Source organism: Dermochelys coriacea, chromosome 7 (genome assembly GCF_009764565.3).
Source record: "Dermochelys coriacea isolate rDerCor1 chromosome 7, rDerCor1.pri.v4, whole genome shotgun sequence".
Taxonomy (NCBI): Eukaryota; Metazoa; Chordata; order Testudines; family Dermochelyidae; genus Dermochelys; species Dermochelys coriacea.
In genome coordinates, this window is record NC_050074.1 from 99,416,013 (window position 1) to 99,430,897 (window position 14,885).

General features: G+C 38.7%; 1 protein-coding gene across 1 annotated transcript in view; it reads left to right on the forward strand.

Moving 5' to 3' along the window:
- The window catches only part of BNIP3 (BCL2 interacting protein 3), a 16,926-nt gene extending 7,557 nt beyond the window's left edge, over positions 1-9,369 (forward strand). The window contains exons 3-6 of the mRNA XM_038408990.1: positions 1,046-1,130; positions 4,472-4,578; positions 4,684-4,833; positions 6,878-9,369. Coding sequence (XP_038264918.1) covers positions 1,046-1,130; positions 4,472-4,578; positions 4,684-4,833; positions 6,878-6,929 — 394 coding nt within the window. The 3' untranslated portion in view covers positions 6,930-9,369. The remainder of the gene's footprint in view (positions 1-1,045; positions 1,131-4,471; positions 4,579-4,683; positions 4,834-6,877) is intronic.
- Positions 9,370-14,885: the final 5,516 nt, after the last annotated feature.

A 14,885-nucleotide genomic window follows, 5' to 3' on the forward strand; every position in this document is an offset into this window, starting at 1 on the left:
AAAATAGGAATACTGTTTCTGAAGCAGCCCACCATGAAACCATAAAGAAACTGTAAGAGAAAGAGCCATGGAAAATTTAATCACACAATGTAAAGGGGTTTTCTCAAAGTTTTTGACATGCTGTGACTTCGTAGGGGAAGTGTATCAGCATCAGCTGCACTTTGCACAGATACACTGCTAAATCACTGGCAACATTCCTGCTATAATAAAGGAAAATCTGATGCTTTCACAACCTGGGTTTGCACATGGTGGCTGCCATCTTAAGAGATTGTACGATCAGTCTGTGTGGAAACAATATCAATGCCATTCTTAGGGTGTAAAGTGTTACTTTATTAGCTTTATGGAAAAGTAATGGTGGAAAAATAATGGTAAAAAAGGGATGATAAAAACCAATGTGTGCTTGTGACCTTAGGTAATTGCTAAAATGATATTTTAGCTTATATCTAATTTACGGACCATGGAGCTTTCTAGTAGCAGCATTTAAAAACAATTTCCATATGGGGCAGCTCTCGTAAATTGACAGATTTCATTGAGGCTGTGACAATTTACACCAGTGGAGGATCCTCACTATAAAGTTTAATTTGATTGAAGGAACTGGAAGGTTTATGGAATGGGCAAGGGGATGTGAGAGCTCCCATTTCTAGGTGGCTGGTTTGAATACAGGCGAAAAGCCATTATCTATCCGCTGTTTTTCAGTGATATTTATGAACTAAGTTGTGGGGACAAGTCCAGTAACCCTGTAGACAGATGTCCACATCTGCAAAAAGTTATACCATGCATTAAACTGACTTCCTTCTTGGCAGATGTAGTCAAATGAGCATGGAGGATGGGTTATGCTGCAACCCTAGAGGTAGTTCCATTAGGTCAGTATTGAAGCACATCGGTGGAGAAGCCTGTGCATTGCTGCCCATGCTGTAACTTCCAGTAGAAGAAACTTCAGCTGCGCCAACAAAGTTTGTTTGCTAACTTTTAGTTCCACATATAGAGAATATCAGCATGAAGAATTTAATGAGGCTTTTCCCTCCTTTTGCTTCTGTTTACAAAGCCCTCCTCGTTCCCAGACACCTCAGGACACTAACAGAGCTTCTGAAGTGGAGACTCATAGCAGTGGAGAAAAGAATAGCTCTCAGGTAAAAGCTAAGTCACCCCTCCTTTGAGAACATATTTGTGACTATCACAATTCCAAGATCAGTCTAAGAAAACATACATAGAAAAGATGAGATTGATCCTGCAAAGATTAAACAACTGAGTAACTTTAATCCTGAAAGTAAAAGGGATTTCCCTCTGGAGTCAAGATACGGAATGCATCCGATGAAGTAAGCTGTAGCTCACGAAAGCTTATGCTCAAATAAATTTGTTAGTCTCTAAGGTGTCACAAGTCCTCTTTTTTTTTCTGATTATCTGTTCTTTTCATTCCCTCTGGGGCACCTGGCATTGGCCACTGTCAGAAGCCAGGATACTGGGCTAGATGGACTTTTTGGTCTGACCCAGTACAGCCGTTCTTATGTTATGTTTGGTGGTTTTATTTTTAAATAATAATGTGCTGCAAGAGCACATCATGAATTTAAAAGGAGTAACTTCAGGCATAACAAAACCTTCCTTTTGTCTGTGAGAAATTATAGCCTTAGAAGTAAATTTTAAAAGCAATGAACTGGGATTTAGCCATATGGTCCTTATTCACTTTAATAACTGGGATTGAGCAGGTATATTTCTACATGTTACTTTGATAATTTACCCTTAATATTTTTTGTGTTAAATATACTAAAACATTTTTGTGCATTACTTTTTAAATACTTGTTGCCAACCAATGCAATACTGCTGGCAACCAATGCAGCTAGTAAATCAGGATTAAACAAATATATTTACTGGAAGCAAAGAGTCACATTTTACATACTGTGTATTGTCACATTGCTGAAACAAGGCTAGAATCACAGGTCCACACAACCCCCTTATTAGATACTTGCTATTAAACTTTAAATTTTGTATCTAAACTCTTTTGTAGATAAAGTGTTATAAGTAATTCAGTTAAATGTACAAAAGAACCTCAGAGAAGGATGAGCTGCCTATCCAGAGCATGCTTTAACCCAAATAATCACGTGTCTGGATTCAGCGAGAGCTTCATCCTGAGTAAGAAAAGGAGGACTGGTGGCACCTTAGAGACTAACAAATTTATTTGAGCATAAGCTTTTGTGAGCTAAATATACACACATCACTGAGGAGGTAATATTTTCATTCATTCATATACTCTCTCCCACTCCCTCTTTTTATTTATTTATATATATCACACACACTTTTGCAGAGAGAGAGAGAATCATGAGTGAACTGTTGATATATATTATACACAAAAGAAAACCTTCATTAAAAAGAAAATAAGATTGCAAACTCAAACACTCAAAAGTTATTATGCCAAAATTAAAGTTCTGTATGACCTCAATTTGCTTCCCTGTGTACACATATCACAGTCTTAACTTACATGATCACATACTCTTTTTTCCCCCAACAGGACCCCTGCCTCATTCAGTGCACACTTAATGAGCAACTATTCAATATTTTGTTTTCTCCTCATTGTTCAACGTGTGGCCCCAGGCCTTATTTACTGTATATTATTCAAATGCTGCTCTGAAGACAGAATTAATTTCCTCATGGGCTTTTCCATAGTGCTCACCAGTATCTGAACTCTTTACAAACATTAAAGAATTTATTTTCACAACACCCCTTTGAGGTGAGGGTGTGGTATCCCCATTTGATAGATGGGAAATTGAGGCAGAGAGAGAGAGAGAGTAAGGTCAGAAGTATCCACAAATTTTGGTGTTCAGTTTGAGATGCCTAGGACCTTATTTTTTCAAGAATTTAACATTACATAATTCATTATATGTTCAAAGCACAGCTCCCATTGACTTCAGTTGCAGCTGTGAATGCTCACAACTTCTGCAAATCAGATGCAAGAGTCAAGTCAGGCACTGAGAAAACAAGGAACAGGGATATACGACTGGCAGGGTCTTCCAGGGTCATCAAGTCCAGTCACCTGCTATCACAGCCAACCCTGTATTGTATAATTGTGCTCAGAAACAAACTGCATCTTAAAACTATTTCAAACAATTAGTGACCATGTGGGAAAAGTTTGGTTTAAGGTGATTTGCCCAACAACATATAGGCTTTCTGAAGCAGATGCAGAAATAGAATCCAGTTTCCCAGGTCACCATTCAACTACCATAATCATGAAACCATCCTCTCTTTTTCCTGGAGTCCCCTGCCTCATTTACTACACACCTTCCAACTTCTGCAACATATGAGGCAGGGTCCTACAGACAATAGCCACCTTCTATATTCAACCCTGATTAATCTTCAAAGCAAGTCCACCCTATGCACTGAATGAAGTGGGGAACCTATGGAAAAATTAGTATGGGATCACATAATTAAGACTATATCATAATACATGTTCACAAGGGGACAAAATTAAGATTTCAGAGGCAACTTCTAAGTTTAAGTTTCTGAGGAAAGCTTTTCCTAGCTTTTGAGTACTTGACTTTGTAACCTTCATAATGTGATGGTGTTTTTTTATATAGTGGGGTGTGTGTGTGGTTTCTTAGATTTTTAAAAAGTGAACTGAAAACAAGCCTTTCATTATGTGGCATCATATTGAAACCCACATGGGTCATCAGCAGGCTTGGAACCTTTAGATTCAGCATGCAGACTTCTGCCAGTTGAGCTAAGGGAGTAACTGATCGCAGGTTGTCATCCTCTATATGGAGTATCACAGGAGGAGGAGGAGAGAGGAGATTTTGCCTGAGGTTTCAGTTATTTGCTGACAGCCGTGGAGTGGTGAGATTAAGAATCTTGGGTTCCATTCCGGGCTCAGGAGAAGAGTGTACTCTGGTGCTCATGGACCCTTCTACCCCCCAAGTCTGACACCTTCCAAACCATCCCCCTCCAGCCAGTCCATCTCTGTCGGAGTCCTGTCTCTTCCCCATCCCTGGCTCCTCATCTCAGTCCCAGGCTCTGTACCTCAGGTTTCTCAATGCCTATTTTCACAGGGATGGCAAAGCCACATCCCTGACACAAAGGCCACCCTTTGCCAAATTTCACATCCTGTGCCAAAGCATGGGGACAGAAGAGCTTTTCACATGGTTTGTCATGGGTAAAACACATTTTTTCCCTAGCCCTGTTGGAAGTGATTGAACCATTTTGGCTGAAATTTTAAAAAAATAAAATAAAAAAATGCATAGAGGGAAGGCATTGAATACTGGGTTGCAGGAACATATGGACACCACAAGCGAACTTGAGAATTAGCATGGGGGACAGATGAGAGGGCTGCATGTAGCAGTACAACCCAAAATGGCCTTACGGTGGGCAAAGCCAGGGAGAGTCCAAGTTCTGTAAGTCAGTCCAGTTTCTAAAAGGATGGTGGTGGTAGTGATTTGTGTAGTCATAACCATCTAGTGCACTGTTTGATGAAGACTCTTTGTTTTAGTCTGAAGAAGATTTTCTTGAAAGAAGAAAAGAAATAGAAAGGCTCTTGCAGAAAAATTCAGACTGGATATGGGATTGGTCCAGTAGGCCTGAGAACATCCCACCAAAGTGAGTGTCCTCAGCATCCTGCAGTCCTTCTGCTGGGGCTTTTATTTTTATGGGTGGTAAATGTATATTTGCTAACATGATGTTTGTTTTCCTCTCCTAAACTAGAGAATTTCTTTTTAAACACCCTAAGCGTACTGCCTCTCTCAGCATGAGAAACACAAGCATGATGAAGAAAGGGGGCATATTCTCAGCAGAATTTTTAAAGGTTTTCCTTCCATCTCTGCTTCTCTCTCATTTGCTTGCCATAGGGCTAGGGTAAGTTTTTGTTTTTGTTTTTTTTTTAAATAAAGAAAGTCTTTCTACTGTAGCTTTCACCCATCTGTTATCTGAATAGTGTCGTTCCAACCTGTAGTTCTTCATATGCCTACAATTGAAATGGTACAACTATTTGACACACTGACCAGTTATTCACTAACTAGTATCCACTACTTTGAAGCTATTGTATCACAAAAGCAAAGCAAAGTATGGCCAGACCTGACCAGTCATCTTATGTTTTGCAAGTGTCCTACCTGTTGCTTGTGGCATTGCTGTATGGGTCAGTTTTCCTCAATGCTTTTCTCAGTAGTTGAGTATTTACCTAGAAAACTGTCAAAAGCTGAAGTTAGGAATTATACAGACATATTATTCAGTTCTGTTGTGATGGGTGGATTTTAACTTTAAAGGGAAAAAAGCCAGTGGGTTTTATTCCACATTTCAGAAACATGCGAGCGTCTATAAAAACAACGAGAGGGGTCTTTTTCAAATTAGCATTGGGCCAGATCATACTGACTTGTAGGAAAGGGACTGGGGGAAGAGATCAATCCCTCAATTCCATCCACTCAGGGCTGGGGTTTCCCTACCTGTAGAGGGTGCTTCAGAGCTTATCCCTAAACCCAGAAGATACCCAGGTATCCCCACAGATGTTAGGGAATCTGTGGGAGGCCAGGCCCATCCACATCAAGGCACCATGGAGGTTTACTAGGGACTTGTCACAACCCTAGAGGAATGAGCTTTGTGGAAAGGACATAGAATTCTCAATTGTCATGTCTTTTCCTAGGACTCTCTCTGAGGTTAAAGGGGGATGATCTGCTTCCCCCACCAGCCACAATCTTTCTTTCTCCCTTATCTGCTCAGTCTCTGCCCTCTCACCTGTGTAGATGCTGGACCTCTGAAGAGGCCTCTAGAAGTTCCGGGGGGAAGGGGAAGGTTTGCCATATGTTGCAGAGCCATTATTATAAACAAACAAGGTGAAGCTTGCTCATTCCACAGGGCAGCGTGACTTGTTGTGATCTCATACCAGCATAAATCAGCACTAGATTCCAGGGGTTCGACCATTGTAAAACTGTTGAACATAAAATAAGAATCAGGCTTAATAATTGTAAACAGCACTGGCAAGTTCTCATTGGCTTGTTTTCAGTATGCCTTCCCTGATGGAGAGTACCTTATTTCCTCTCTCTGTTCACACACCCAATCCAATTGGTTAGGGTCAGACTGCAGATAAGGGAGAAATATCTGAAAGGTACACACTCCTAGGTGTGTGAGGGCACAGATTAGCTAACTTAATATACAAATCCTAGACCCCAACCATCTAATAAAATAAGTGATTTTAAACAATCCAACCTTTACTTTCCCCCAAATCTTAAATATATGTTTAAACTCACTTAAAATAAGTCTACAAAGTTGATTAAATAGAAATAAAAAAACCTGACTGTTCAAAATTTATAGAAACACACCAGAGTTTTCATTTGAAGTATGAACAAGAATACTATAATATTATATGTACTTCATTAATTGACTTCAGAATTTCTCCGACCTTGCAACATTCTAGCTCACTTACGGATACAGTCGCAGAAGATCACAACTTGTAAGACCTTCATGAAGTGCTACGTTTAAATGTGGTCACAATGGTTAATTTTCATAGTGGTCATTTCTTTCATTTGAGAAAAGCAAACGAATACAGGAAAGAACATAGAATAATAGTGAAATCATATTGAGGTAAAAAAACAATGAACAAACAATAAAAAGTGATCGATGAAAACAGTAAATCAAATAACTGAGTGGGTGTAACACAGCTCAGCTTACATTGAGCACATTATTTTGCCTCTTAATCTGGTGAGAATTATGGGTCAAGAGTACACAGAATCATAAGCAACCAAAAGCTGGTGTTTATAACAAACTTTTGCAATCTTAACAATAGAAGGTACTGCTACTGCTTCTATAAATTACATACTAGTAATCTGATGAGGGAAAACACATTCCTTACATGCTGTACATTCTTTTTAAAGTGAAATGCGTGTTCACATGTATTCTCTTCCCCAAGGATTTATATTGGAAGACGTCTGACAACCACAACTACAACCAGCACCTTTTAAAGGGAGAATAAAATTCGGTCAGGCTCAAAGCAGTGAGAATATCCATCTGGGAACACAAATGGTGAATGGCGGGAACTTCTGAGCTTGTGATAGCTACAGGACCTTGCTGTTTGTTCTGTAAACATGTTTCTAATTTAGTAGTAGATGAGGGACAAGAAATGCTGAAGCCAAGCTATCCTGTATAATTTTTTAGATCAATTTATAAAGCATGTTTCAGATTGATTAATATCTGCTGTAATGCTTGGTAGTGAAATATCATTGAAAATTTAAAAAACCCTCAGTGTTAATAAATAAAACTCTTAGCTTTCATGTACTGTTGTGATACAGCTAGAAATTCATCTAAGCCATTATTTTTTTATATTTCTGAAAAAGTGAATATTGTCATTATTAAGGTGTGGCCTTATATATGCTATTAGAGAATCCTGTGACTTGATTTGTGGTGACTCATTTTCTTAAGATTTTGATTAGCTATTCTGCATAGGGGAGACACGAAATGTTAAGATGTCTCTAGATGCTCAGCTGGTACATACAGTGTAGCTTCAGTGGAACTATGCTAACTTACAGCAGCTCAGAATTTGGTCTACAAGAGCCTCAATTAAAATTTGGACCTCCGTGCCGAACAAATTATTTCCTTTTGCAGTGCTCTTTATTGATTGTCTTTAAAATTCCTCTTGTTCTATTCTTGCAAAATATGGCTTTAAAACAAAGTGTTTTTTGATTTGACGACAGAAAAAGTGCATTTCCATCCTAAATTGGCCTACTTATTTCCCTTATAAATGTGAAGGAACAGCATACTTGCTTATTTAGGTATACTAATGGAACTCATTTTGATTCAGGAATTTAATCTTACCGTAATAAGGAAAAAGGAGATTGATTTTTTTTTTGTGCCAAATTCGTAGGAGGTCTTATGTATTTTTTAATAAAAAACTTGTGGATTCACAGTTGTTTCCCCTTTTAAAAAAATGTTTAAAACCAATTTCTGAAAGCTGTTTAAAGGGTACGTGCTCTCTTTTGGACCATTTCACTGGGTTTTTTTTCCATGCCTAATTCATCTTTGTTATCACAAATAGCAAAGAAAGGTTTACTTAAAATGATTTAATGATTCATCCTTAGATATGAACTACTGAACTACTAACTGATTAAAAGAAATTCCCAAGTAGAAATAATTGAAAGGCATGGTCTTTCATTTATATACACACACACACATACATATATACACACACATATATATATACACATACATACACACACACACACACAGGATCTGCACATACAGATTTGACTTTGCTTTGTTTGTGATAACATCATTGTTTAAAAATACATTTACTTTGAGTATTGCCAAACGATGAGAAAAATCAAACAGACTTTTATCTTTTGTTCTTGGAATGGAACTGAGATTAACATAGCCGTTTACAACAGCTCCATGACTGTATACAATGGGCACCTATGCTACCTCACTATATTTATGCCCCATCACCAAAAATGTCATCACAATTATAGGGATAGTTTGCTGCTGCAAAGCCAGGAAGTGGCACTCATCACCTAAACCCTGATCTTGCAGACAGTTACACATGAGTAGTCCTTTGGGGATCAGTGAGACTCTACATGTATATGAATTTAAGTACATCCAGGATCAAAACCTGTTTTTGTACTGTTTTTGTTTTTTTACATTTTTTTTTAATGTTTCAACTGTGCATTTCTAGGATTTCTTTATTTTCTGAATAATCTTTCCCATCAAATTAGGAAGCATTTGAAAATAGATTCTGTTTGAAGCCTAAAACTCCTTACACAGTTTCACTCATTATAGCCTCATTATAGATGAGCTTTGTGTGGGCTGATGCCTGCACCCATGCAGAGTTCACTCCATGATTAGGAGCCAAAGTCATGAGGAGTTCTCACTGATGTTGAATAAAAACCATCTTTCCCCCCCAGGGAAATATTATAGACTATTATCTAGATGTTTGAGCGGCTGTCAGATCAAGTGTACAAGAAAAATAAATACATTTTAGTATAAAGACTTAACACCAATTGTTTTTTTGTAATTTTTAAAAACAGAAGTGAGCACCAATAGGGTTTGTTTTAATTATTAGTAGTAAATATAAAATAAGTTTATATTCTTCAAACCTGCAGGGTTGGCTTTTTCCCCCCTAAAAATCAGTGTATGTGCACATGTGTATCACATTTTTATGTAACAAGCATGTAGAACTGCCCTTTTTCAATTGTGTTAGATTGATATTTCTTGTTGCAGTGGAAGTTCCTTGTTTTTAAATATATCCTGATATAATTAGCGATATTTTAAAGAAGTTTAACAGAAGCTGTGAAATGCATTTGAGAGAGACTTCCTGGTACCATTGAAGTAATATTCAGTCAAACATTACCATAGTAGATTGTGACATGACTTGTAAGAAAAATACTAACCATTAATAAAAGGAAGGAAATATGTTTTGCTTCATTTTCTTATATTAACAACAGAAGAAAAGAAATCTAACCCAGGGAAACAGAGTTACCAGTGGGGTTTCCTGCTTTTGGGAAAGATGCTGGGGAATGTAGTTCTGTGGACACTGACTTAAGAGTTGATTAAGTATAGTTTAAAACCTTTTTAGGCCAAGTGTCCTGTTGAGTTCAAGCTAAAGAGCTTTAAGGCTGCATAAGAATCTGTGCCACAATGCTGTTTGCATCCCACAAGACTCTAAAACCTATTCAGCTACATATACTGCACCACCATTTTCTTTTCTATTGTTCCATTTCCAGTATAAAATTTTTCTCAGAATAATCTGAGTTACAAAATACCTCTCATTTAGATCATCCCTTATGAAAGGATTAATATCTTTGCTCCTAACTGAGTCCCTTATACATAGGTGACAAATAATAAGTTAACAAACAATAGCTTTTTCATCAGTCTAAATAAAAATCACTTTTCAAGCAAATTTCACTTGGTACCTTCAATGTAAATTACATGCGTTTTCTCAGTGGTTGTGAAAGGTGTCAGATATATTCATGCGTATCATACATTATTGTTTTGCACTAGCCCCAGTATCCTCCATATCAGGATCAGGACCCTGTTGTGCTAGGCTCTGTAAAGGCTTACAGTGCTGGGCCATGATGTAGAATGGAGCTCCTGCTGGGTGCATTAGAGCTTCACTGATTGCAGTGGGGGCTCCTAGCAGATGCAAGGGTCCAATCTTTACAGAGCTCTTTATAGGACTGGGGCATAAACTGAAGCATGATGCTACAAATGTGCGTTGCCAAAACTGCAAGTAAGAGGTAACAGTAAGATCTCCCAATTACATTGGCCAGCTATCTGCAAAACTCGATGGTTCCAAATCAACATTGGGAGCTTTTCGATTTTGTATACCTAATATCAGCTATTCCCAATATCACTGAACTTAAGCATTTGAGTTCAATAAATGTACAGTGCCATGGCTAACAGACAGTTGCAAGGAAAGCACATTTGTCAAAGGTTCAACACTTCTCTCCTTTCAGTGAAAGGCTGAGCATGCTCTCAATCTAGGTCAGTGCCACCATCCTCCTTGAGAAGGTCCAGCAAAACAAGTCTCTCTCTACATGCAAACTGAACTGAAGTTAACAACTAAAGACATGAATTAAAACAAATTGTCATTTTGGTTCTAGTTTGTGTACAGATGAGACCTAAGTCAGAAATAAAGCAGAACGTTTTAATTTCAAAAAGAAATACGAAGTATATAAACTCATCTTCTCCCTCTTCAAGTCACCTTGAAGGGTCAGGTTCAATCCCTGAAGAGCAATACAGAATAGTAGTCAGTCAGTCCATTCCGATACTTTCAGAAAGAACAAGTGATTTAACGGCAGCATTTAGCTTTCCGATTCCATTTCTCAGATAAAATTGACACAGTGCTGTGCGTGAGTAATACAACTCATTGGGAAAATTCAAACTCCAGCATGGCTCCTGTTCTAGCACTACTGCTTCTGGCATAAAAATAAAGGTGACTGATTCCCATGGGAGTTGCAGGTACTCAACACCTTTCTGCCTTCTTTCTACACCAGCTCAGAGCCCCATTTACTTCAATGTGAGTCCATCAACATGGAGCATTTTGCAGAATTGGAGCCTAACTTTGCTGAGATCTAGTACAATGTAGAATATTTTTCTCAAAGAAAAGTCGTTGAAATACAATTGCTTGCGGCTTTTCAAACTACATTGAGCAGAGCATGAGAATACACATGTGGGAACAATCCTGTGCCAGCAGAAGAGTAGGGTATAAATAATTTGCATCTCCAATTAATATTAAAAGAAAGTTTTACTCTCTATGAGCCAAGACTAGTGGGTTCATTAAAATAAAGTTTTAACACAGAGAAGAGGTCCAAATATACCTAGCTAATAAGACAACAGAAAAAAAAGGGGCCAAACTGCATAATTAAAACTTAAATACACTTTTATTTGTAGCTAATCCGGAGACCAGGCAACCAATTCAACCATCTTTGGCAAGGAGTAAAAACCATGATAATGTAGGGGGTGTGTAGGGCATGCAGCATAGGGGTGTGTGAGGGCTGGTAGGGGGTGTGGAGGGGCAGGCAGGATAGGTGCATAGGGGCGCGTGAGGGTTGGTAGGGGGTGTGTAGAGGATGGGCAGGATAGGTCAAAGTCATTGGAGATCCTTAAATTACTTATTACTTTAAGTATCAAATGAGAGATGTTACTACTTCAGTTTTCCCCCAGTTCCAGGATCCTCACTCAGTAAACTTGCGTTCACTGTTCTGACATGCTATACAAATCATGAAGAGTATTCCAAAGAAAAAACATGACTCATTTTACAAAAAGTGACCTTGGAGGTTATTTTAAAAAACATCTTACAGGCAACTTCTATTAGACAAGTGATTGTAGGACCAAGATTTCAGGCTCACTCCAGACTCTAAATTTGTAGTTGAATCAGAGAGTTAAGTTTGCCAGCTGCACAAAGAGCCTTCTGAAGTCTGCACCAAAGCCACAAAATTTCTGCTAGATAAAATCCTTAGTTGGCAGAAGATCAGAGATTGTAGTGAGGTCATTCATATTGCACCTGAAATATGTTGTATTAATGAAAAATGAAGATCAACTTGACCAACTAAAGATTCACTACACAGAAAAAAAAAAAACCCAACACTGACCTTTTCACATGGTTGAAAAAAGGCAAAAAATTGATGGATAAATGTAACCATATTATCACAGCAGTATTAATCTAGCACTATTAATACTATATTGAACATTTAACAATATTATATGATATATATTACTGTACAAAGTACTAGACTAGCTCTATCTTGTGGTCAAATTATTAATTGCTTTTTGTACATGCAATTCCTACATGGGATTTCCTTCTTCAACTACCAGTTCATTTATACAATCCCAGAGAGCTCAGAATACACTACAAATACACAAGTATAACTAGTGGACAGCTAGTGTATATATTATGGGTATCGAACTCATTACATCCTGGGAATTAAAAAACAAAAAAAAACAAATGGTTACTTACCTTACAATGTAACTTATAGTACACTAAGTTAGGAGCAATAAATCATCACAAGTCATACCCAGAACCTGACCCGAACAGAACCCAGAGATTTCTCATTCCAGGCAAAGATCATAGCTCTAGTTAATAAGCCCACTTGCTTGTCACCTAGCTGGTTTTCCTTATCAAGTACAGGACAAGCTTTTGGTTTGAATGGCTACAGTTGAGTCTCGAAATTTCTGTGTAGAGTATCCTTGATCTATTTTCTATAGGGTCTTTTGGAAGGAAGTCCTCTGCTGAAGTTGTGACTTTTGTCTTTCACTGATGAGGCAACTGCTTTACCCACATTGGGTTGCTGTTTACAGGAGGGAGATAGCACACTGCTCATCCTGGTCTGGGGACCCATTCAGCCAAGAAAGGGTATGGTACAAATACCTTGACTGTGAGGAATAGCCTGCGTGATGGCCCCAGGAGCTTGGAAGGACGCCTGTCTGCTCCCCCGGATCCTTGCTACTGTAGGGGACACCTCTCCGGAATTTACCTATTAAAAACAGGATTGATGAAAGGAGGAAGGGATTTTTCACTTACCTGTAAGTGATGGTGCAGCCGTGTGAGGAATGGAGTCTTCACCTGTCTCTGTTCTGGTCACAGACTGCATGAAGTGCTACTAATGCTTAAGTGTGGAGCCATCCTGTGAAGAGGGGGAAGGGCAAAGAGAGACTCCCCTTTCCACTGGTCAGACTCAGAGCCCCTTTTCCTGGCAAAGTGAGGGGCCACAGGCTGAAAACCAGACCAGCATAAATCCCATTACACTGCAGCCTTTGGCAGAGTTTCACAGAAGTGACAGGCTTCTCTGCAGGCCCAGACATGCTGCAGGGTGAGGAAAAGGTAGTGAGCCTGTCCCTGAACACTGTGATAGCCTCTGTGAGGAGAAATGCCCCAGCAAAGAGTCTCTCAAGGGAGAAGACAAAGAAGGGATTTGAACCAATTTTTACAGCATGTGCTCATTAACAATATGAACTATGGCCTTTGGAAAGGGGTTTGTTTGCATTTGCAAGACTTACCCATGAGCCAGCTGTGAAGGATTCCCCTCTCCATGGGAATCCTCTGGTTCTTGGTTAACTCTCCCATGGGAGTCAGCTTCAGCTCAAAGCCCCATTCCCCAGCAGAGTGAGGGTCAGCAGCTTGTGGCAGCAGGGCATAGCTTGCTGTCTCAAGCCCAGGCCCTGGCAAAGTGAGGGTGGATGGCTTGTGGCAACAGGACAGCTCGGCTTCTGATGCTCCTGAAAAGCTGTCTATAGCACCTCTTGGACTTAGCTCAATGCTTCTAGAGCTTCTTTTCTGCAGTGGTGGAAGACAAAGGGAGCCCACTCAATAGTGTAGTACCAGAGAAGCCAGATACTTAGAGCATCAATTTTCTGGTAATTCCTAACCTCAGGAGAGGGACAGAAGTTATCAGCTGAGATAAGTTAATATTCCATGAAAATGAATTTTAAAAAAAGTTATAAAATAAAAACAAACAGTCTGGAAAAACTGAACTGCTAACTTGTTCCACTGCTAGAGACAGAAAATCTGGTGACCTGAACTGAGTCCTGGAGCATCCAGCAATGCTGGACCACATCCAAATTCCACAGGTGGGAGGTATTCCTTATTAGTGATGGATGAAGAGAGAAGCTAGGCATCAGAAAATTGACATTTTAACTTTTCACTTTTATAGAAATGCTCAGAGGAAGTCAAGAAATGACATGGTCTAGTAGAGAAAAAAAGTTAGGCACATCTCATACAGTTTGAATTATGGATATCTTCATGGAGAAGCACAGAAAAGCCACATAATTGCATCATGTATAATTTGTATTTAAATATGTTATTTAAATTAATCCGTGGAATTAAATATTTGAGAATTCCACAGTCAATACCATGAAATATACTTTTTAGCACAAGCATCTTCATCCTCTGTTCATACTATATTTTATCAATCTAGCTTAAAGGATTCCTAGATGACTTCACAAAAAGAAAAGGAGTACATGTGGCACCTTAGAGACTAACGAATTTATTTGAGCATAAGCTTTCGTGTAGATCACGAAAGCTTATGCTCAAATAAATTAGTTAGTCTCTAAGGTGCCACAAGTACTCCTTTTCTTTTTGCGAATACAGACTAACACGGCTTCTACTCTGAAACTAGATGACTTCAGCATACTGTAATTTCACATTTTGCAAGTTCTATAAAAATGTGATGAGTCTCTCTCCACTCTGTCTGCCCTAGCAATAGAAAGTACCAGTACTACCAATTACTACAAGATATAACTCTTTACTCAAAATCACCTATCTATTTTTATAAGTTTAAAATGCACACTGCATGAGCATGACCAGCTTTATGTTTCAAGGAATCATACTCTCTGCATCTTCAACCAAGTGAAACGCTCCCTGTTATATGTATTACTTAGACTTACGGGAGAAAGATATAAAAGCAAATACATTGATTTTAATTCTCTAG